Source organism: Sturnus vulgaris, chromosome 13 (genome assembly GCF_052056855.1).
Source record: "Sturnus vulgaris isolate bStuVul1 chromosome 13, bStuVul1.hap1, whole genome shotgun sequence".
NCBI classification, from domain to species: Eukaryota; Metazoa; Chordata; class Aves; order Passeriformes; family Sturnidae; genus Sturnus; species Sturnus vulgaris.
The window spans coordinates 20,734,167-20,758,582 of NC_142255.1; the positions used below are offsets into that span (position 1 = coordinate 20,734,167).

At 42.5% G+C, this 24,416-nt stretch overlaps 2 protein-coding genes and 1 long non-coding RNA gene across 6 annotated transcripts in view; 2 read left to right on the forward strand and 1 right to left on the reverse strand.

Annotated features, from left to right (window-relative positions):
* Positions 1-1,100: 1,100 nt before the first annotated feature.
* TUBGCP4 (tubulin gamma complex component 4) lies at positions 1,101-14,590 on the reverse strand. Of its 2 annotated transcripts, XM_014887827.2 has the most exons (18): positions 14,282-14,590; positions 14,044-14,172; positions 13,343-13,465; positions 12,902-12,955; positions 12,395-12,451; positions 11,774-11,853; positions 10,917-11,118; positions 8,787-8,952; positions 7,543-7,667; positions 6,823-6,873; positions 6,335-6,440; positions 5,894-6,001; positions 5,521-5,659; positions 4,862-5,039; positions 3,948-4,082; positions 2,817-2,933; positions 2,247-2,386; positions 1,101-1,952 (listed from the first exon to the last, which is right to left on the reverse strand). In XM_014887827.2, exons 1-18 carry the CDS (start codon positions 14,357-14,359, stop codon positions 1,940-1,942), a joined length of 2,001 nt encoding a protein of 666 aa, XP_014743313.1. In that variant the 5' UTR covers positions 14,360-14,590; the 3' UTR covers positions 1,101-1,939. The 2 variants fall into 2 exon arrangements, with proteins under 2 accessions (XP_014743313.1, XP_088028925.1); XM_088172799.1 differs by lacking the exon at positions 1,101-1,952 and having other exon boundaries at positions 2,243-2,386.
* Positions 14,591-16,401: 1,811 nt separating this feature from the next.
* On the forward strand, positions 16,402-16,925 carry LOC106860126 (uncharacterized). The gene is made up of 3 exons (XR_015806617.1): positions 16,402-16,541; positions 16,637-16,719; positions 16,800-16,925. It is a non-coding gene; the product is annotated as an uncharacterized LOC106860126 (long non-coding RNA).
* A 920-nt stretch (positions 16,926-17,845) lies between these two features.
* The window catches only part of IQGAP1 (IQ motif containing GTPase activating protein 1), a 46,176-nt gene continuing 39,605 nt past the window's right edge, over positions 17,846-24,416 (forward strand). For 2 of the 3 annotated variants that reach the window (XM_014887816.2, XM_088172802.1), the window contains exons 1-2: positions 17,846-17,965; positions 19,734-19,833. In XM_014887816.2, coding sequence (XP_014743302.2) covers positions 17,914-17,965; positions 19,734-19,833 — 152 coding nt within the window. In that variant the 5' untranslated portion in view covers positions 17,846-17,913. Of the gene's footprint in view, positions 17,966-18,419; positions 18,565-19,733; positions 19,834-24,416 lie in introns of those variants that run through there. The other variant, XM_088172801.1, reaches the window with a different exon arrangement.

Genomic DNA, 24,416 nt, shown 5'->3' on the forward strand with positions numbered 1-24,416 from the left:
ACTAATATTCTGCTTTGAGTAAAGCCTGAGCTCAACACAAAGTCAATTACAGAGGAAGAGATGTTTTCCACTGGCAGAACTTCTGGGCAGTGGCATTTCTGTTGGAAGAATACCATGCTGTGTATTGCTCCAGTTCGCTGTTGTTATTTTCCATTAATTTCATTAAGGTGCTGCTAAAGCGAGTGCTAAGAATTTCTTGAACAAGTATAATTTTGTTTTGGCTCCCTTTTTTTTCCTGTCATGACTGTATAGGTATTAACCTTAGCGGAGATGGACTCTACCTAACTAGAGATAGACACAAGAACCTTGGACAAGTAATTTGCTGGGAGAGTGAGGTACAAAGAGCATGTAAGTGCTGTGTATCTTTAAATGGTAATGGGATAAATCATCTGCTTTTGAGCTTCTGCATTCACATCTTAGTAGTCAGCTGGCATGAAGGCAAAAGCTCTTCACTTAAATTGTGCTATAGGCTGAAGATTTCCCTCCATCCTCATACAATCTTTAGTCCCTTGCTTCAAAAGTGTTAAGTTTTTCTCAATGTGTATTTTTTTCTCTATCATTTCATGGCTCAGACATTTGACTGTGTTGGTCTGTAAATCTCACATCCAAACTTCAACACTTTCTCTAGCTTTGTAGCTTTTTCAATGGCCAACGGCTCATTTTAAACCTTGCATCAGGCACAGTGGTACCATAAACTGCTGTAATGCATGGAAGGTGCCAGGTCTTATCCTTGCTGGCTGTTGTCACTGTGACTTTCTGAGTGAGCAGAGAGGATTTTTTTTCCCCAAGGACTTGTAACTTCAGTGTGAGCAGCAGCTGTGTGCAAATACAACTCTTTGAGGGGAAGGCTGGTTTCCTGGCGGCATTTGTGTTCAAACTGGGAATCCTGAAACAACACCCCAGTGACGGAGTGGAGGGTTCTCTTTTGGCAGTCATTCAAATGGACTTGCATCAAGATAGTCTGTTAGTTTTAGCAAGGCTAGGAAATCTTGGTAACAGGCAAGAAGTTCCTGCAAGACACTGCTTTTCAGTGATAGCTAAGGCCGTGCCATGCTACTCCCTTTGCACCGGCTTGCAGACATTGACAATACTCCATATAATTGCATGACAAGATATTTTTATTTGGGTTCAGTAGGGTGATCACTAGTAGCACTCTAAATAGTTTGGAATGAGAACAGCACAGGTGAGTATCCCAGGTCAGCATCTCCTTACCATTTTTCTGCCGGCAGTGGGCACTTTCTACTCGAATAGGCAAAGCTCCTGCCTTGGCAAGTGTCATTTCAGCACATAAACTGTATTAAATTGTATAGAGAAAGCATGTGATGGCAGTAGTGTCTCCATGACTTATACAAATATACCAGACTAGTGCACTGCATGAGAAGAGATTTAAAAAAAAATCTATTTCTTCTTCCCTCCCCCTTCACCTCAATTGAAAATTGCTACTGCTATTTCATTTACCTGGTGACAGACATTGTGTACTATAAATCAGCTTACTACACAAGTGTAACTTCTGAATACAGCCAAAACTTCATTCATAGTCAAGAACAAGATTACTTCCTCCATATTCAAACATCAAGTGAAACGTAGTCCAGCTGAAGAATAAAGACACTGTAGTCCAACTGAAGAGTCTGGACATCATAATTCTGTTTTTTTCACTTTTTGAAGAGGTTCAGGTTGCCTCCCTGGAAGTACTTATGTGCAGAGCTGCAGAAAGCATATTTTTGTGAGTTCAGAAGAAATAGAATAGCTTTCTGTAATCGCTGGCAGCCTCACGTAAGTGGCAATTCCTGCCAATTGCCTCTGAAACAGTAGTTCATCACGCAAAAGCCAGCTACAAAGAAAAATTCATTTGAGTGCAAACTCTCCAACTGTCCAAGAGCACCAGTTTCCAGTGCTTGACACATCACTAGTCACAGCCTGAAGGAAAGGCCTTTAGTGCTTAAACGCCAAAACTGCAAGAGAAAGGTACAGTATTAATTACATGTTGAAAGTAACTCCCTTTACCAACCCACACCAGGATTTTTTGGCCAATAAATGCTGCAGCTTGTTCAACTTTTTGCCAAAAGAAACCCAGTGGGGAGAAAGTATATGAAACCCAAAAACTACCATGTGCTGACTTGTTACTTTTCTGTCATAGTATTTATCAACACTTAGCGTAAGCCAAAATAATTAGAAGCAATCAAAAAATGGCTTTGTACTTCAGGTACCTCAGATAACGCTACAAGCAACCATCAAGATATTCCTACCTGCCCAAGGTTCCTCCAGCCTGGGTGTAGTATTTGTTATAATCCAAGCGCAGCAGCAGTTGAGCTAAGTCAGAGTTTATCTGATGATTGCGAACACTAGAGAGAATCTTGAAGAGAAGTGATGACTGACGACTGAATCCCTACAAATTTGAAGATGTCAGTTCTGGGCCTTCTCAGAAGAGAAGAAAAGCAAGCATCTCATTTCTTGTTTCTGCCTACCCAGTCCTTGAACAGTCTGAAGAAAAGAATTACTGCAAGAGATGAGATGCTTGTGGTCTAGGATAAGGTAAGCTGTGAGCCACAAAAACTCCTGGATGTTAGTTATCCAAAAGCAGGGATAGAGGTACCAACCTCTGCCTCCCTTCTATTCCAGTATCTGCCCCCGTTCTGCCTTTCTGTGCACATTGAATTTCCAACTCAGAAGAGCTGATTAGTTAAAATAATTACAAGCACTTATAGAGAAGGTTTTGGCTTACACTCACTCTTGTTCTACAGTTGTTCAAGCCAAGATAACTGCTTAGGCAAATGTTTGCATGAGAGGAGAACAGAGCCACAGAAACATATATTCACCTTCACCAAAATACTGAGTTGTGCTGCTCCCCGTTCATCTAATGGGCCCAGATTCTGACTGACCAGAGAGCAAAAGCTATGACAAAGATCCAGAATTTCATTTAAGCAGTGGAAAACCTACATGGGATAAAAAGTATAAATTAGTAGTTGAAACAGAGTTCGAACACAGAGAGAAAGCAGGTACCTGAAAAGTTGCAGCATTCATAACAAATTTTTGTATTTTTTTAGTCAGGAAGGAAGATATTGATGTAGCATTTTTTAAAGGTTTTCTATGGAAAAAGTATTTAAATGTTTTGCTGCATCTCCCCTCTGCACCTCACACAACCTTTGCAGACATTTCTGGGAAAACAGCAATTGGCAGGAATCATCCAGATAGGCACAGGACTTGCACACTGGCTTCTCTATCCAACCAGCAGGTCATCACTGCAGTTTTGGGATTAAGAAGGCAGGATAAAGACCAACAAGAGCTATGGTTCAAGGCTTTGGTTTCACTGTTCACTAAACTTGGAATTTATTTTGTGTCAGTTGATCTGACTGGGTAATTACTATTCTGACACCTTTATTCTACAATAATATCGTAGATGAGCACAGAGACATTGTGTTTCATTGAAACTAACCTTCTTTGCAAATGGTTTTGTGAGGCTGTTTATAAAAATACTTATAATTTTTTTTTTTAATTAATGAAATTAAAAAGACCCTAAATCCACTCAGGAACATCTCAACTATTTTTTTTCTCTTAAGTAGAAGAGGGAATTTTTCCTAGCCTAATGCATATCAGTATGAGTCCCACAGGAATACAGTTCCCAAGACAATTCTCATTAGTTCTTCTTTAATAAAATAGCGTGTGATAAAAACAGTGATAAAACACAAGTTATTAAGGGTAACTGAACACTGAAATAAGCTTCACTTAGAATTGCCTGGAATACAGCATTCACACTCACCAACTGTAAATTAGATGATCTTAATTATCAGTTTTAGTTTATACCTGCCTGACTCCTAGAATTGTAGTCTGCAGGAGATTATCACTGATCTGTTTTAGAAGATGTGATTTTCCATATCTGTTCAAAAAGGTGTGTTTTCTTAGGGCGCTTGGAGAATCGGTAGAAAAAGGTGAAAACAAGACCTACTTACAGGTTTTAGGAGGATGAAAGACTGAGCCAACAAATTACTGAGGAAATGATCATGAGCCAGTCGTATACTCTCAAAATCTCTCGTAGCATTTATCTGCTGCAGAAGCTGTGAGAACTGAGACTCCAGTACATCTACCTGATGAATATGTGAAGATACCTCATTAGCCATTTGAGGAACTGGGAGTGCTTCAGACCAGCCAAAGTTTTGATTAATAAACTTACTTTCCTTATTGCTACTCTTATGTTACAGGCTGAGGATCCCCTTCTCTCTGGCTGATGAAGGGGGAATTATAACAAGAGCACTGCATAACGTGGGGTATGCAACAACTTTTGATGCCTAAGTAATATCGAAGTAGAAAAGGAAATGGTGATTTTATTTAACTATGAAAAGGTATATAGCTAGCACGTAAACAAAGGTACTTGATTGTAGTAATTTCTGAATTTGATACTGGGAGATACAATTTGGAATCTTAGGGTGAAGGCTGCAGTACAAAAGCTCAGGCAGATTACTGTGGAGAATTTAGAAATCCAGGCCCCCCTCAGAATTCTTTAAAACCAAACCAAACAAAAAAGCCCAAAACGTAACTCAAAGTAGAGTTCACTTAAAGAGGCCAGAGAAGGAACCAGGATGGTATCTTAATGATGGTCCTTCAGAAATGAGTAGTTTCTCACAAACATTTAGTAGCATTAGAGAGCTACTAAAGAACTCCATTTCACTGATTCACAAGTCCAGAAACTCTGTAATTGTAGCAGTAGTCTGGGAACTTGGAGGAAGCTCTAGACTTGCAAAGGAAATCCTGATTTCGTTAAGGTACAAGGATTCAGAAACCTGAGCTAGGTCTTCAGTGCTCCCTCCATGCATTTCTGCCAGTTTTGGATTAACTGATAGAGTTTATGTTTCTCTGTAATACTCACCTGCAGATAATACTGAAGATTGTCCACGAGGAAAGCCATGTGATCCCTCAGACGCCACTTGATGGCATCTGTTCTGTTAGATTTCAGGTGTTTGCGTTGCATCTGGAGAGCCCAGCAGTGCTGTAGCTCAGCCTGGACCCTTCGCACACTCAGCAGGTATTTGAACACAACGTTGTACCTACAATCAAAAAATACAAAATTGTTTAAGACTAAAATCTTCCTCTGCTACAGTTACTGGAGAAAGTAACAATGCAAGACTGGAAAAAGAAACAGGAGGTGACTGCCAATAGTTAGGGCCAATCAGGTCATGGCCAGTGTGCCCCATCACACATCTTGCAGATTAAGATTTCTGCTTGCATTGATTACTGACCTAAAAAATACAGAGTTAGTTTCAGTGTAAGGAGGGGAGCTGTCAATGAAAACACTGTTTGTTAAAGTAGTGCTGTTTGTAAATCAGTGCAGATCTGTCAGCATCTTGCAGGTCTTACTGTCATTACAAATACTTTCAGTATGAGTAAGTAGGACGAAACATTTTAAGGTTCAGGGAGCAATAGCTCTACCTTTCTCTCCATAGGGAGGAAAAAACCCCAACACACCAGTGAATGCCTCACATCAGGGAACATACAGATGAATACAGAAAGACCATACCTAGTACTTACTTCTCGAGAACAGCAGGAGTAAAAAGAATGTGCAGTGGCCATTGAACTTTGTATGAAAGGCCCAGAGCTGCCCATCCTGATGTGGGGGCTTCACGTGGAGATAATTCCCGGGAAGGCCCTTCACGACTCTGACAAGTATCTAAAAACAAGCAAGGTGCTGAATTATGTTATTTTCTCAGTCAGTGCAACCATGGCAGGAAAGAAAAGGGAAAGAAGAGAATTAAGAAGAGCCAAAGTAGTCTAGGCCATCACAAAGGGAAGTAAAGGGAACAAAATTAGTATTTCTTTTACTTGAGAGAAGGGTAATTAATTGATTTGAAAACAAGGTCAACATCTCCCCTCTTAATTTACTTCTAAAAATGCAAGGAGATACCTTTATGTTCCTTTCCATGATACTCAATGGTTAAGTGAAGAAGAGGAAGAAGGTTGTCATCATCTAACAGCACCTTATGAGCAGACTGCTGAAATGCAATGTTGACATCTGAGAACAAGAGAACACATATCAACACAAGATGATGCAGCTAGTGCCAATTTTACACCCATTAATTATTTACTCTTGGTCCTAAAAGACAACACTGATGTAGAACTGACACTCATTTATTTTAATTCCAGTTTCAAATACCTGCCATCAGAAGGTTTCTGAGGGATTGTTTTCACTCGCTCTCAGACATTCTAATTCACAAGTGCTGTAGTTTCAAAACTAATGGCATCATGTAGAGAGTTAAGACAGAACTCTTCTGTACTGGACATGGCTTACCACTTTCCTGCTATAGCACAATGAGGACAGTTTGGTAAGCGAATAAACAACACTCACCATGTTCAGTTACAGCCGTAGGTGGTGTCTTTAACATGTGCTGTGCAGTGTCAATGAAGGCCTGAAACAGCTCACCTCTTCCCAGAAGGTAAAAGTCTTTTATAATCTGTGGAGATATATTTTTGTGCCTAACATAGCAAAAACTGAGCAGAAATTTTAAGCATCCTAGCTGATAGCACCCATTTTTATTACTTTGACAACTGCTGTTTCTAAACACAGCTGGAGAGCTCTGAATTTCATTCACTGACCAAAAAGCCTACACTGCCTTTGCTTCAAGATGAAAACCACAAAACCACATACACACACCCCTCTAACTCTGTCTCTGACCAAGTTCTATCAGTGTATGCTCATTCTTGAGACTGGAAAATGAAAACGTCTTGACCTAAATTAATAAAGCCCAGAGTGTAAGGCAGTATTTAATGGCAAGAAAGAGGGGAAGGGAAGGGAAGAGAGCTGCTTCAGCAAAAACAAACTAGGAGTTGCATTACCTTCAGCTGTCCTAGTAGATCCGATTCCTCCACCATCAGTTTCCAAAGATGCTAGTGAAGAAACAAAAATCAAACAGAACAGAAATCTCCCCTCAGAATTATCTCACCCATTCAGAGAGAAGAGTAGCTGCTGTCTTCAAACACTTGTGATGCATACAAAAAGAACACCTATACAAAATGCTATCTGAAGTACAAGAGAAGACAGTGAGAGTCCTGTGTAGCAGCCCACGTTACCAGTTAAAATTCTTGATATATACTGGCAAAAAACTCTGCCTAAGAAACCTGAAGACCCGTGACAAAAAAGTGCAAATTCCTATGAAATCAGTTCTACCCCAGTTTTGTTCTCGCTCTCTAACCTCCCCATTTGTTTAGTTTCTCCTCCCTACCCCAAGTGAAAAAAAGATTAAAAATTGCCAAAGCATGTGCTCAGCCAGGTGCCATCTAATATGCTGAAAGCAAATGAAAAGTTTGGAAGTAATTTCATGTGAAAAAAAAACCAAACTAAAAATTCCCTTCTTTCCCTCATGAAAGAGCATAGTATTTGTTAATGTCCTTTTGTCATTAGAAGTTGGGTTTACATGAAGCTCTGAGACCACGTAGAACAGCTGCACTGTTAAATAGTTGTTCAATCACTGGCACTGACAAGCCCCCTTCTTCCACATCCTTCACAAAACTTAGCTTCTCAGCCTGCATAATAGTTACCCTTCCTAGGATGCTCACCTCAGCAACAGTGCTCCGTATCCAGTCAACCACTGATTCAAAGTCCACCAAACTAAAAAGTGGTTGCTGCTTGAGTCGATGTAGCTCTGCTGCAAAAGTGTCCTCCTGGTTTTTTAGGATGGAGCCTGTACAGCAATGAGAAGAGTTTCAGAGAGTAAAATGGGATGCCATCTGGAGACGTGCAGGCCCCTTCCAGCAGAGTGGAACAGAAAGGCTGCACTTTCTCAGGTCTGGCAAGGAATGTGAAGAGAAGGCTTCAAAGTACAAGTACCAAGGTATAAGATTACTGTGGCACGTACAGTTGCAGTATAGACACTTACCATGTCAGTGCGGTGCTATCAGTAAAACTCTCAAATATTTTCTACATAAATGGCTGCTGCTAAATGCCCTTTTTCTAGGTCTGAGCTACATCTTTGAACCCACAAACTTTTCTGCAACATTAACCACTTGGTTTGGGTCTCCCCATAACCCTGCCCCTTTCAAATCTATCCCACTGCTTGAACTTGGAGACTTTGTTTTTCTTTAACCAACTGAGCTATATTTCTTTTCCCCTTGCTTCTGCAAGAAAACAGTCCAACTGAATTGGTGCTTTGTTCTCTGTAATGTCACTCAAGTAATTTAAGTACTTTTGCATAGATATGCTCAAAGTAGAGCCACCACAGCAGCCTTCCCTCATTGGTGTAGGAATATATTTCCCAAACCACCCCCAACGTAAACTTTTCAAGCTCTCAAAGTGAACCACCAGCTATAGAATTTTCTCTCCCTTGCTATCTTTAAGGCTCCATATAATTTGTCTTTCATAGCAACTTTGGGACCACCTTGCAATCTCATATTTGTGGATGCAAATTAATCCCATTACACCATTCTGCAATATATACACTCAGAGTAAGATGTGTCTTTGTGTCTGCATGCAGCCTTTAGGGAGAGGGATGCAAACTGAAAAGAAAACAAGGCCTTTTCAATCACTTTATCCAGAGCAAATCACATGATGACTTGCTGCTGCAAACTTGGAGACTGTGTTTGGAAAGTGCTATTTACTCATCCTGTTCTTACACCTCTCCCTTGGAACCAATCAGCAGCAGAACACTGGGGCTACTGCTCTGTCCTGGTACAACTGTCCATACAGTCTGAAGACTAACAGCCAATAGTCAGTGACTGTTGAGGAATTCGTTCATGTGGCATTTTGGAAACTACATGTCAGTCACTCATAACTGAGCAAAGGTTGCAAGAAAGATGTTCCTTACCTTTTCTAGTCAGGTTAACATTCTGATTCTCAAACATCTGAACAGATTCTCCCACAAAGAGGATTTTCTCAGCAACCCGTACAGGAATGTATGAAGGCAGCATTTCTACTCTCAACGAAAACTGCTTTAGAGACGGAGCTAACATGTTCTCCTCCTCAATCAAGCGCTGGCGGAGACACCAGGGAAAGGAAATCAAGTGCAAAACAGTATCAGAAAATCAGACAAAAAAGGTGTATAAAGGATTGTGTGTGTGAGAGGGCATTTAAGTGCATTGGAAGCAAGCAGAAAGGTAGCAGAACTGCTTTGTATCATTTAAGTAATGCAGTAAACGTCCTTATGCTTCTGGTAAGCTAGCAGATCTCCCTAGATATTGCATCCAAAAGAGCGAAGGAGAAAGGGAAAAAGAAGCTAAACCTTTGTGGAACAGTAACAAATTGGCTGTATTAAAGGATTATGTTACTCAAGCAGGAAGTTTTACTGCAAATGCATTACATCAGTCTTTTGCTGCCATAACAATGTTAAGTAGCATTACCAAAAATAATCCTCCCCTACACCCATTCCTATATTTTAACACTGTTGGAACACTTGTGATACAGGCCAAATATAAACACCTCCACTAGTGAGCAAACAGGATAAAGATCCAAAGGCTTACTAGCAAAGATAAGGCAATTTTCTCAGTTCCCGTGAAAGTTGTTTTAGAACAAAACGGTTAAGTTATTAAATTTTTTTCTGAATGCTGATAAGAAACTCCAAGTATGAAGGCAAGATCTTCCTTCAGGAACACAATATTGATAATTTCATCTGGCTTTCTTGTTACTGGAGAATTTGTTTCAGTGGTACATAATCCAGAAAAAAATCACTCAAACTTTTCAGAATGTTTGCCATCTACAAAATTCTTCATTTCAATAGAAGAGTTTAGTACAAATTTGTATTCTGATATTAACAGGCTGGCACTTCTTTTCTTCAGGTTCTAGAGTCACTTTTAGATGAGGCAACACCCAAGTATTTTATCGGTCTATCCCACTAAAACTCAAGAGTTCTTATGTTACTCTTTGAAGAATTGCCATCAGTGTTAGTTGATAATACTGAAGAAAGAAGTTGCTTAGTCTACAATTTCCACCATGGACTTAGAAGACTCAACAATTTTCACTTTCTTTATCCAATATAATGAAATAACAGATTTTTCCACTAACTGTGTTTTAAAGTTTTCCTCTGTTTTTCTCTGGGTGTAGTCTGTTTTCAGTAGACTGTTGGCATGGGGCACTTAATTAGCATGCAACACAGAGTTTCTGTGTGGTCAGAGCCAAGCTGCATGCACCACACTAACTCCATAAGTGCCCATGAAATGTTTTCTCACCATAAACTAGAGGGTGAATTTAGAGTTGAACTTGCTCCACACCGTTCTCTATTCAGACACTATTCAAATGCCCAGTGTGGAAGACTACTCCATTCAGAAAGCTGCTTTGCACTCTAATCGTGTATCATCTACAGGAAGTTACTACATTTCACCAGTGTGCTGGCAGGTTGCTCCCTTGCTTAGCAGGCCCTTGACTCTCACATAACACATTTTCTGCCAGTAATGTCAGCAGCATTAACCTGTTAGGTAACGTTTGCACAACTAATGGTTGTGCAAGAAAGGCACCTGACCCAGCTGCCCATAGAAAGTATGCAAATCAAGTCAGCAGCCAAGTTCCCCACACCCTGTTCCCTGCAACTGCTCACACTACCACCAATGTCTATGTTAAACAGATCACAGTGTTGACCATAAGGAATGAGAAACCAGTCAGTCAAGAGACAGAACATAAACAGAACAGACAACTGGGGCTACAAGCATGATAAAGTTACTCCAGGACAAGTGGGCATGCAGCAGTTCCCATTACTTGACATCAGTGTTTACACAGATTCCATCCATAGGGCTTTCTGCCCTGGAGTTATCCAACTGTGCCAAACAACAGGTCTCTGTCCCTTAGGCCTAGCAGGAACCTATTACAGTATTATTTTGATTTACCATCCTAGCAGGTTTCAGTATATGTCTTGTCTAGCATAGCTTGCATTGAAGCAGAATACAATACACTTATTCTTTAGATCCCTAAGGACCAAAGATGCCAAGTTATGACCTGCAGATCTTACCAGGTCCTGCAGTTCCCGTAGCTGCTTTCCTGTAAGTCCCCCAATTCCTAAATCATCGTCATCTTCTTCAGGTTGACTAGGGACATTTCCAGAAGAGGGGCCCTGTTTGATAAAGAACTCTTCATGTTGGTCTAGTAGCAATCCATGCAGCATCCAGGCAGAGAGTTGCTTATACATGACTCCATGGCACACAGCCAGAATCCTGAGGTCAAGAGAAACAGTCAGTCAGGCCTTTGCACACAATAATCAAAACCTCATTGTATGTCATTCCAGATGCTCCAGTTGATCAGCCAGGCAGTATGGCAAGTATAAAATGGCTAATGTGGTATTTAATATCTTTTTTGTTAAAAAACAAAGAAAGGTGGACAAAACTAGAAGGTCCAAAAGTAAGCTAACATATCTTCTGAACATGTGGCTTCTCCATTGAAATCTACTAGTATACCAGAGGTATAAGTCTGCAGCAGGCTGCTGTTTCTACTAAAATGACATTTTAAGTAATTTGATTTTCTCCACAAGGACGTACAAATATCACAACACTCACACAGTCACATTTATTATTTTGAAGGATCAAAGATCAATAACAGGTCTACCATTTGCAAAACAATTCACATAGACTTCAAAAGAAGAAAAAATACCTGGGTCTGAAGTTTCCTGAGCCCTTAACCCAAAGTATGTAGAAAGCCTTAATTCCCACCACTTACCTGCTTTAGATAAATAATGGGGATGGTGACAGTTTTCCCCTGCATGGTTCTCCTACTTTTATACCATGCAAGGCTGTTTTGCATGTATTGTTTCAGCAAGTAAGAAACACTTTGACGATAACTCTAAAAGAATGAAGTTTTACTGTATCTACATACTTTTCAAGAGCACTGCGAACAGGAGGCAACCCCCCACAGCTGTGTTTGTGGACTGTCTCCAATATCTGGCATCCATGAATCTGCAGAAAGGAAAGGTTAGACTAGGTCTCTTATTTGGATCTGTACTGATCTTTTTATGCATTTAAACATTACACTTTCAGCTAACAAAAAATGTCTTCAAAAACCGAACAAGTCTCACAGAAAGGCGTAACATGCTCTGTGTAGTGATGAAAAAGGCCTTCTATGTGTAGCTCTACACCCAAGCATCTCTCAATACTTTCCCTTAAAAAATGTAAGCATCTCTCCATTCTTAAAACATTAGCCCCTGCCTTTTTTCAGGCAACAGTCAGAGAAAACAGACTCAGAAAAGAAAAATTCCAACCACCAGCATCCTGTCCTATAAAATTCAAGACATCAAAGATTATGGGATAAGGGGAAAAGTCAAATACAGTGTAAATTAATTTGTAGAATAGTGTCAAGACTTACAATAGAACTACTAATAGGGCATCCATTACTGAAACATTATCTTCTAGTATTAGAAAGTATGGGATGGGGGCAGAAATGACTTTATCAGTTAAAGAGAAAATCTGTTAAGAGAAACTAGCTGCAATTTTACTGTACCTTCTGAGTTTTGATCTGTTCCACCATGACCATCACGGAGGGGAAGAGTAACTGAAACTGCAGAACAAGAAGTGAAATACTGATTTAGGTTGTTATGTAAGGAAGAGAAAAAAGAACCTACACTTGAGTAACTGTGGACAGCAGCTGAACACAATAATTTAATCAAACTATTATCTCTCTTTCCCCAAAAATTCGAAACATGACATGCACATCTTTAGGAGTATGTCTTCTCTCCACTGGACCAAGATGCACGAAGTTACTATGTTCCAACTCAGGCTAAACACAGCCAGGGAGGAATGAGACAAAGGTCAAAGTGGAGGACAGTAGCTTTGTGTTGAACTGCAGATGATTCTCTAAGCATAATTAAGGGACTACAGATGTAGAGTTATTAACAGAAATGGCATGACATGATGGAATAAGCCTTGTTTATCCCACCCACTTTCTTATTAGACTCAATGAGGGATAACAGCAAGCAAAGAACACTACCTCTTTAATAACATGACATACCTGGTCCAAGGAGTAATTAACATGTGAGATAGAAAGATGTGGGTCAGCCAGAAACTATAAAGATAAAGCAAATAATGAAGATTAATTATCACAACCACTGGATGGTGACACTACTGGAGATATGACAGCTATTAGTCTAACAGAGATTAATCAAAACCTCTAAAACTGAAAAGAGAAGCCACAATAGTCTGAGACAGCATTGGGCTCTGACAAAGATGGAGCTCTTACTGAACTGAAGGAAGAAGGGACAACACTTATTAGGATGAAAAGTAATTTACAATGGCATCTCACAGGAATAATTTGAAGGCATCTATAACGTGGAAAGGAAAATACCTTGTTTCATCTTAAAAGCTACTACTAGTATGTTTACTGCAGAAATTACAAGTTCCCATAATCTGTCAGCAGCACTGCAGCCTCTTGTTCTGTATCTCTCTCCTTTACCTCTTGTTCTAGGTCAAGTAGCGCCTGTCGATAAGGCTGCAGCACTGAATCAAGACCTGTGCAGAAGGCCCTCAAATAAATGCCATGCAATCCACTCTGGTTTTGCTGAGATGGATGGTGATCCTGAAACCAAACAATAAAATCTGCATCAGCATCCTAGTGCAAGTCTAAGAGGACCATAATATCTGTGCAGGGTCACAGCAGTAGTCAGTGCTCTGAACATGTTGAAATGCACCTTAGCTCGCCATAAAATGATCAGAAGAACAAATACATCCTTGTCACAATGAGAGTTACTTAAGCAGATTTATATTTTGCTCTTTTGTGGACCTATGCAAATGCTGGGAGTCACTGGTACAGTGCTTCTTTTCACTTAAGCATGCCTCTTAAATCTCAAGGCTCTTCGCAAATCACGAGGAGATAGTCACGAGCATCTCGCTCAATTCACAAACCTTGGCCAGTCCGGTGCCGTCAGGAATTATTACAAGACCTCCCTAAGAACAGGATTTTACATTTGATTCATCCTTCATGCTCTCTACCCTCCCTTACATGCATCGCAGAGAACTTGCTGGAGCTCTGCTCGGTGTTAGCAAAAGCGCGGGTACAGGCCACCGGGCACGGGCCGCTCCTGTGTCCCGGGCAGCTTGGCCTTACTGGCACCTGCCGCGCTCTTCCCTGGAAATGCCACGGTCCGGCGGCCCCACCTGCTGTTGTACATGTCCCGTGTATTGCTCCACGAATTCAGCGAAGCGGATGTAGTCGGTGCCGAGGCGGCAGAGCCGGTTCAGGACGCTGGTCTCGCTGGGGTGCAGAAACGGCAGCTCCTGAGACACCTAGAAGGGGAAGCAGCGGTGACGGACGGATGAACGGAAGGATGAACAGACGGGCCAGGCAGGGCGGGGGCCAGGCAGGGCGGGAGCTTTGGCCGGGGCCGTGGCACACCTGGAGGCCGCCGCGCTTGCTCCAGGTGAAGGCCGCCCCCGGGTACCCGCTCAGAGCCAGCAGCAGCTCGTGGATCATCCTGCCGCGGGGCCGCGGGGGCTGCCGGGAGAACGCGGGGACCGCCGGGAACGGCGGGCGAGGGGGGCAGAGGAGACGGGGGAGCGCTCAAGGGGCAAGAGTGCAGCGACGGGAACGGGCGGCAGGAATGACCAGCGGCGGGGGCAGAGCGGCGGGAACGGCCAGGGGCGGGGGAACGGCCAGGGGCGGGGGAACGGCCGGCGGCAGCGGCCGCGCGAGGGCGAGCGCGCCGGAAGAGGCAAGCGAGAGCGGTGTAGAGGAGCACGGCGTGAGGGACTGCCGTGAGGGATTGCCGTGAGGGACCGCCGTGAGGGACCGCCGTGAGGGACCGCCGTGAGGGATTGCCGTGAGGGACCGCCGTGAGGGACCGCCGTGAGGGACCGCCGTGAGGGATTGCCGTGAGGGACTGCCGTGAGGGACCGCCGTGAGGGACCGCCGTGAGGGACCGCCGTGAGGGACCGCCGTGAGGGACCGCCGTGAGGGATTGCCGTGAGGGACTGCCGTGAGGGACTGCCGTGAGGGATTGCCGTGAGGGATTGCCGTGGCCCCCGCTCACGTCCCGAGCGCTCCAGAGGCGCGTTGGCCTTGGCTCGCGGCAGGAGGACCGTGCAGGAACGTGGTGGCTGTGATGGCAAGTGCTGGTTTGGGAGGTCCCGTCCAGGACAATAGCAAATGCGCAGCCTTCTAGGTAGACTTGGTTTCGGTATGCCTCACTAGGTTTCTAATGGTATGTGTCAGTGTTGTGGTTTAGCAGTGCCAGTTTTATTTTTCTCCATTTATTATATATTGCTTTCCTTCACTTCCTGTCGTAATCCGGGTAGTCTTTTAATTAAAACTGTCTAGTTTGAAAACTATCAAGTTATTTAATAAAGTGGTTTCTAGAAGCATCTTTCATCCCCCCCATTTTTGACAGTGTTTTTCTCTATGTGCATTTTTACTCTTCTTCATTTAGAATAAATTAATGTTTAGTGTTAAGGGTCACTTAATATGTACTTGGTTCAGCTTGCAAAAATAAGGTCTGAAATGTAGGAAGAATATGGGCATGTAGCTATATAGCCGTATAGCTTTATGTGTAACTTGGAAGCCCCAACATTATTGTTTATCATGTATGAGTATAATAAAACTGTTGTCTTTCTGTTGATAAAACTTCTAGTGTCAAAGACTGAGGAGTTGGTCTAGGCATTTGTTATGCATCCTTAATATAAATATCACAGTATACAATTGGTCTGGAAACCCCTGCAAAAGAACATATAACAGTAGTTTATTTAAAGGATTTTGGTGCTCATTTTCTCTAGGTGATTCTCTAGTGATTACTTATTAAGGTCAAAAACTTCAAAGAATTTTTTTTCAGAATTGATTGCTCGAATTTTGAAACGACAGAAAAATAGGTATTTCTATAATATTTGCAAGGCCATCTGACTAGTGCTCATTCAACATTAAGGGGAAAAAAAAAGACAAGAATCAGGAAAGGCAATACATTAGACACATAGATACACAACTCCTAATAAAAACATTTTACCAGAAATCTTAAATCAGGGGAGCTGTTATAGATACCATTGAATACAACCTTGAAGAGGTTCAGATAGGTTCTTTGATGTTATGCAATACTCGTGTTTTATTTTTCTTATCAGAATGAGATGTTTTTGAGGGAGGATTGTGACACTGTGCAAAAAATGTTACGAGTTTTTTAGGGGGAACAAAATGAGTTTTGCATTCCACAGTTTACACATAAATATCTTAAATGTCTTCTCATTGCTTAACTTCCAAGTGGCCACATGTGAATGCATGTGTTAATAATTAGAACCCTAACTCCAGTCTAAAACCTTTTGTTTTGTAATTTATGTCTAGCATTCCCCAATGTAGTTATTTCTGTAACCACTGAATTATGGTCTTCCTTTAACCAGTTAGGTTCTCTAAGATTGTTGAGTCCAACCAATGACTGACCACCACCTTGTCACTAAGTGTACTAAGTCACTTGTCACTTGAAGCACTAGGTTCCATGTCCAGTCTTTCCTTAAACACTCCTAGGGATGATGTCTCCACCATGTTCCTGGGTAGCCCATTCCAGTATCTAATCACCCTTCCTGTGAAGAAATTCTTCCTCATGTCCAACCTAAACCTGCCCTGGCACAGCTTAAGACTGTATCTTCTTGTCCTATTGCATGTTGCCTACGTATATATAGTAAGTAAATACAACTTTTGATGGGCTCATGAAATCATTGAGTTTGGAAGTGAACTCTAGAGATCTCTAGTCTCACCTTGTTTCCTCAACACCAGGTGAACTTGAGCGAGTTTGTCCAGGACTATGCCTAATTAGGCTTGAACTATCTCCAAGGGCAGAGACACCACAACTTCTCCAGGTAACTTGTTCCAGTGTTAGATCACCTTCAGAATACAAATATTTCTTATTTTGTTTAAGTGTGACTTTTATGTTTTTCAGTCAACTACCCACTGCTTCTTGGCATGTTCTCTCATGCTCTCTTCGGATGTCACATGCTCAAGCCGTTAATCAACTTCACTGTACTCGTTCCATTATGTCCATGTCTTCCTTGTACTGGGGAAGCTGGAACTGAATCCACTGCTGGGAAGATGAGAATGATTGACTCCCTTGCCTGCTAGTGATGCTTTTCCTAGCAGAGGCTATTGGTCTTCCAAATTACTTAATTTGTACTTAAGTAGTAAATGTATGCCTGAGTATATTGGGACTAATTAAAATGGACACATGGCGGTTGGCATTGTCAGTGCTCTGATCCTGGAACAAGAAATAGGCAAAGCAACAGTAATGTGCACTGACGGGAAGGAAACTTTCAGGGCATGATTCTCCTGTGGCAATGCTGCTGGATGTTGCTACTGTTTTGGGGCACCCTGCTTCAACTTGTGGCTGACATTTCAGGTGAGTTACCATGGTTTGGTGAGCAGAGCTGTTTAGACGGAAGGGCACGGCTGCATCCAGCAAGGCCAGGTTTTGCTACTGTGAAGGGCAATGCAGCTGGGGAGCCTGGCAGGACAAGAGGGCCAAGGCAAAGCAGCACGTGGGAGGCAGCCGGGCTGGGGAGACTGAGCTAATGAGGCTGCACTGCACACAAGTGGGGCTGGCATGGTTGGGCTGGGAGGGCTGAGAGGGTAAGACGTGGGTCACGGCTAGGTTGACCTGGGCTGTGTCCCGCATAATATACTGGCAGAGTTAAGGACAGAGCTTAGCTGGGTGTTACGAATGAGGCTAACAGGAAGATTCAGGGCCAGGGCGCTGGTCCGCTGAGAGGGAGGGACCACGGAGAGAGGCAGGGCTGCCAAGCCGGGTCCTTCAGTTCAACGGGACGGGCCGAGCTAGACCAGGGGCTGGGTCCGGCCGGAGGGGGCTGCGCAACTCGCCACTACTCTCCAGCGGCGGCCGGAGGCGGCGGGGGCGACCAAGGTGCGGCCGGGGCGGGGAGAGGGAGGGAGGGAGGGGGAGAGAGAGCGCGGAGGGGCGACTCCTCCCCCGCCACACCCAGTGCGGCAGGAAGAGGAACAGCCGCACCCAGCTCCCGCTAGCCCCGGCCCAGCGCAGCGCCATGGCGGCGGAGGACGTGGACGGGCTGGCCGTGTCCCGGCCCCACTATGGCTGTGAGTACGAGGGGTGGGGGAACCCGCGTGGCCACCAAGCGACGCCTAGCCCGAGCTGTCCGTGGCCGCCGCAGGCATGGGGGGAGCCGCGGGGTCTGGGCTCCGGGACTGCCCGGCGAGCGCGGTGCGCCCCGCCGGCTTTCCTCGCGAGCCCCGGCGAGCCGCGTCTCCCGCGAGGTGGGCGCCGTGCCGCGCGGGAGCTCGTCGAAGCTCGACGGTCTTTCTGAGTGCTGGAGATGAGCGCTGGGAGAAGGCAGTGGAGGGGCGGCGACGGGGCGTCCCACGATTGTGCCACCGTCGTCTGCGGCGGGCGGGCCCCGCGCCTCGCCCAAGATGTCCGCCGCGGGCGGGGCGGGGCGGGGGCGGCCCTGCCTTCCGCCTTCCCGCCGATTTTGGCGACCACACCCGATTTGCCGGCCCGGGCACCGCTCCCGTCGGACACCGCTCCCGTCGGACACCTTCCCGCATTGTCACAGGCTTGCTGAGGAGAGGGAGCCTTTGGATCTTGGCGTCCGGTGCGCGGGCCCGCCTGTGCTATGACACCGCGTCAGAAATGTTCAACGGCGGAGGAAAAGGTGGTGCTGCGAAGGGGCGATGCTGTAAGCGGCAGTCGGTCCGATCTGGCCTTTAACACTTCCAGAGATGGGGCCGCCACAGCTTCTCTGGGCAGCCTGTGCCAATGCCTCGCTATCCTCATGGTTCAAGAATTTCTTCCTATCATCTGGTCTAAATCTCTCCACTTCTAGTTTAAAACTGTTCCCCCTTGTCCCATCAGTATCTCCCTCTTCTTTTCATAAGCTCCCTTTTAAGTACTGAAAGGCCACAGTGAAGTATCCCTTGAGCCTTTTCTTCTCCGGGCTGAGCAGCCCCAGCTGTCTCAGCCTGCCTTTGTGGGAGAAATGTTCCAGCCACCACAGCGTCTTTGCTGCCCTCCTCTGGACTTGCTCTGACAGGTTTTGTGCTGAGGATGCCCGACCTGGATGCACGGTTTCTGCTGGGCTCTCACAAGCGCACAGTAGATTGTTGTTGAAGGCATTTTAGGTATATGCTAATCTTTGCTTAATAACAGTATGAGACATTTCCTATTTGTCATATTTGTGCGTAAAACCTAAAAAAGCTGTGGGTTTTTCTTCTTTTCTTTGACATGAGATGTATTTAGCAGTAAGTATGGGACGAGAAGACTTTTTTCACTGAGGCTTTGAATGCACAGAATCTGGAAGATTTAGGCATATTACCCCTATGTAGGTTTTCACCGTGATCCAAAGATGGCATGCAGGTTGGGAATCTGAATGATTCCCTTCCATATAGGGAGTGTGAGTAGCATTTCCACCTTGTTTTAGAGGTGAACTATAAAGATAAGAAGGGATTATATGATGTGAATACGTATTTGTGTCCTTCCTCAATCTTTTGCTATCAAAATCAGAAGGTAGGTGAGGGGTCAAGTGGTCATTGATGTGATTTTGAGGAAGACAAAGGCAAAGCTAGAAGAAAATAAGAAAATAAAGGATTGTTTTCTAACAAATTGTAAGAGGGATGCCGTCAATGTGCTAAATCATGGAGAAGGAAGCTGGCAAATTTATGTGACAACAGTAAGAAAATGGGGCACCTTCTGTTGCTAGTAAAGAAGTCATCACATCCTTAGTTTTCTGAATTAAAAAAAAAAGCAGCGATGAGTCTCTGGGGGAGACGTCGGATCCGATTTTTGATGTGCCTGTTCTGTTATATTTGATCTTCAACCATCTGAGGGCTGTGTTTTCTTTATTTTCAGCTGTCTTGGATAATGAGAGATTAACAGCAGAGGAAATGGATGAAAGGCGGCGCCAGAATGTAGCCTATGAATACCTTTGTCATCTGGAGGAAGCAAAAAGGTGAGAATAATTGATTTTGGAACTGCTGGTACTTTAAAAGAAGATGTGACCTTTAGTACGGGGAATAATTTGGATACATCTTACCTCTTGTCTCCGTTTCTTAGTCACTGTAAAGTTTCACTAGAAAAAACAACCAAAAAAACCAAAGAAACTCCCTTCCTCCCTGAAAAAACCAACTAGCCTCTGATGTGTGTCTCTAACGTTCTCAAAGACTTCATGACAAGGACTCTGTAGCTGTATTGCTGTGCTATTCCTAGCACTGAATGGGTTTTCCTGTTGCCATGATGATTTTTTTACCTTTTCTTTTTATATACCTCATACATATTCTCAATACCCTTCACATGCATGCTTGTAATTCTTTAAGACTAATATCTTAACATAGTCCTGGTATTCTATTAAGCCAGAAGACCAAACATCTAAAGGCCTCATAGTTGGAGGCTGGAAACCCTTACAGTCTCTTGAATAACCAAGACCCACTCTAAAGCATATCCTGTAAACTAAAATTAAGCCCATCTGGGGAAAAATTCTTTAAGATAAGAAAATGTCACACTGTTCATTTAAACCTCTCATTGGAGAATCATTGTTAAGGATGCTAATTTACAAAGGCCGTAAAATTGTATATGTGATCTGCCGTGTCTGCACATTTTGGTGTATTCCACCTTGGCAAGTAATTGCACCATAAAAATCCATATTAGATACCGAGATAAAAACCCTTTATCCCTTAACCGTGTCTAACTCTTAACTCTAAATCATTCCCCGCTGTCTAACTTGTATGTATCTGGTGCGATATTGCTTCCTGGCTTAGCAGTGCGCATGAAAAACGGTTATTCCCTTCCTCTTAACTGAAACCTTTTACAAATTTAAATTGTAGCAGTGTATATATCCCTTGCACACTGAGAACTCAATTCTTGCATATTTCTCCATGAATCCATCTGTTTGATAGATCTGTAGTACTTTTCCCTGGTTTGCTTGGACTTCTCTCTAGGCATTCAGTGTCTTTCTGGAAGTCCACTGCCAAAAGAGAAAAGACTTCTCCAACAGGGCATTAGTGGGCATACTTCTAAAGAGTGCAACTATTGTTTTGCATACTCCAATAGATTTGATAGTATCATACATGATTGCATGGTATCTGCTTTTTCATGATGTTATAGTACATAGAGTTTTGCTGAGTTGTCACCTTGAAGTTGTGCTGCTGAAATTTGTTTCTCGTTTTGCGTTTATATGATCTATCATGTTTTCCTGAGTGTGTTACCTTTCACTTGATCCTGCTGAATTAGATTTTTCTTGATTTTTGTTTAAAATATTGAAATAACTTTTATCTTATTCTTGTCTTCTAGCGTTTGTGTAATCTCATTTATTAAACATATAAACATAACTGTATATCTTCATTCAGACAATTAATCGGAAGTATGATCAGAACACAGTAGATGCTTTGACGGGAAAAGGACTGTTACTAAAAATGAATGCATGGAGTCCTATTGTTGCTATTTTAAAAAATATTTTTGCAAACATTAAATCCTGTATGTGAAGAATAGGAGTGCGACATACATAAACACATGTTCAGCATAGCTGAGAGTGTGTTTTGTCATGGCTCACTGAACACTTAAGTCTTCCTTTGTCTTTCAAAAAATGGTATGTGTTAAGGGCCAGAAAATTTTCCCTTGCTGGATGATGAATTTTGTATGAATGTGTGTAATTCTTCCTTAGCAAGACAGACATATTCAGCTATAGTGACTTTATTGAGGAGGAAGTACTGAGTTTGACAAGATTACTGCTGGAAGAATATAAAGGATTTAATTCCAGGACTTTAGTTTTACCAAGAACGTGTAGTATATTTTTGAAGGGATGGGGAGCATGCCGTTTATACTGTAGTCCTTTACGTGCTTTATGAGAATTATCACTACTGTAAGTTCACAGAGACTGTTTAGTTACTAGTAGATAATAATTTTCCTTCCACGCAGACTTGAATGAAGTTTGAAGTAGTAAGATCTGACTGTGTTTCAAAATAACTCCTTCCCTTTGCATCCAAAGTCTTTACAGCAAATGCTGGGCAATCAGGGAGAGATGAGTTGCGCTGTAGTAGCTGTCTGAGCTTGAAGGAGCCCCAGATCCTTCATTTGTGGACTCTTCCTGTCATCAGCTTTGGAGTAAATGCTTAAGGAGGTGCTGATTCTGTCTTGAATTCCATGCCCAGATCTGCAAAAAAAACCCACCTCATGCAAAAATATGCTCCACAGTAACAGCTTTAATATTTTTGTCTAGCTCTTGCTTAATCGTGGGGATTTATTCTTTAAATAAATCAGCTTTGACTCTGAAGTTCTTGGTGATCTTGTCTCTGCTTCTGAGTGTTGTCTTGATATTGACGACATTGAGCAGCTGGGCATTTGATTTTTGCTACACCTTGTCAAGAAAAAAAGTTTTCACTTTTGTCTCAGGGTGAACCTTGAGATGTTTCAAATAATGCCTAGTGGTTGCCAGTATTTTTTGTAAAGATTGAAGCAACAGCTGTGTTACTCAGAATTCAAGGTGTACAGCCTTCCTTGTATCCACCTTGCCAGTTGGAGCACTTATTTTTCAAAGTGGAAGGTCTGCTTGGAGAGCCTCAACCCTTATCCAACCCATAACCCATGTTTGCTTAGTGGCATAAAGGCTGTTCATGTATATGTGAGTCGGAGTTCCTGATTCCTAAAGTTAAGGCCGTATCACTTAACATAATTGTTAAAGATTAAGTGACCAGGAGGGGAGCAGACTTCTGAGTTTAATAATTAAGATATACAAGGGAGAGCAAAGGCTTGAGTTCACTGTCTGCTTCCAGGAATTGTTTTCCTTCCTGAGAAGTTATTTTGTAGATTGCCCTTCCAGTTTTACATATTACTGCTAGTACAGCCTAGAGGAGGTCTTTTGGCTGCTTTGTTGGTAAGGAGTTCATTTAACCGAAACAATTAAATAAGAACTATAAAAGATCAGTATGTTTGAAATTAATGCCCTTGATCTGAGATCTTCTATATTTGACTTCTTTGCCAGTAGTGTAACTGACGCATAGCATCTGTATACTATGGCACTTTACTTGTGCTATTGGTAAGAGCCCTTCTGAGCTGTGAGAGGGCTAATGATCTTTTTTTTGAGGTGAGAGAAGCTCAGATTGGAAGTTATATCTCTAAAGAGGAGTACCTAAGAGCACAGGAAGGTAGCTAGTGTACTCTGTGCCACACTCAGAAGCTGAAAAGGTGAACATCCTAAAGCTGATGGTAGCCAAGGCAGGGTGGGAGGCAGCTGGAGAACAGCACTTGGTGACTCCTCTTCCCCATAATCATGTTTATTATTACAGTATAATATTGCATTCAAACACTGTAGTTTGTATTAACTTATTCCCTACAACATAAAGGCACCTAAAATCGTGTGATTAACAAGATGTTGATTTGCATTGCATCAACATTGTCAGAGGCTTGCTATCCCTTTAACCGAGCAACAGATATAGAATCTAGAAGCAAAGTAGGGTTTTTTAAAATGCTAGAAGTGAGTAACATGAAAATTGGCTAGCATCTAATTTTGTACTGAAATAAAAAATTCAGAAAAGTTTGAATTTCTGAGCTCTCTGATGTGACGGTCCATGTGCAGTAACTTTGAGTACTTCTGTACTCAATTTATGGCAATTTATAGCTGTTTGCAGGACCTGTCTGCTAATGAGTGTTCATCAGAAGCGTTATTAGAGGAATAATTTGTACTTATTTAATGGTATTCCAGCAGGTTTGGTTGGGTTTTTTCAGTGTCACTGTTTTTCCATTGTTATTTAGTAGTTTTTTATTTCAGTTAATAATGTGCAACGGTCTTGTGAAACAGGAATTAATTCTTGCTGGTTGGAGAAAGGGAAGCAGAGTGTAACTAAGTTGCCCAAGATTGTGAAAGACTGAAATGAAATTTGGATTTAGAATGAAGATGGTGAATAAAAAGATTCCTCCACTACCTGTGGACTGGATGCCTCATTCTTGAAGAAAAATGGCTTTATTAATAAGTGTTGTTTAATACTTAAAGTTTTATTTTTCGTGTTCTCTTTTTAATTTGTGCGTTTGGATTGCCTTGCCTTTTTTTTTCCTGTCTCCAAATCACAGTAGTCTAATAGAAAAGCTGTGGCAGTGCAGATAAAACTGTAAGAATATACTCTGTTCTGTTGCCAGCTCATGCTCACAGAAGGTTAAGGGTATATTTACCTTGAATAGAAGCAGCCTGAGACCTGATTTTTGTGGTCCTTACCTAGAAGTCGGAGTGTTTTACTGTAATATCCTTCATCAGTGTTTCCACTTGCAGGTTGGGTCAGGAACTGGTTTTGGGTTGGTTGCTTGGATTGGTTTTTTGTATGTGTTGTTTTGTGATGGGTTATTTTGTTTGTTTTCTGCTTCTCTCAGATACATTGCAAGTGCTGTGTTAGATTGCAATCCAGGAGTATTCATAGATGATATTTTATTATCACTAATTATAAATTGAAGTAGCTTATGCTGAGCTCTTACCACTTTATTTGGGCTTTTATCAGCTCCTGTTAGGACTTGAGATATTTCTCTACAGTTCCTGTACCGTTTCATATGACC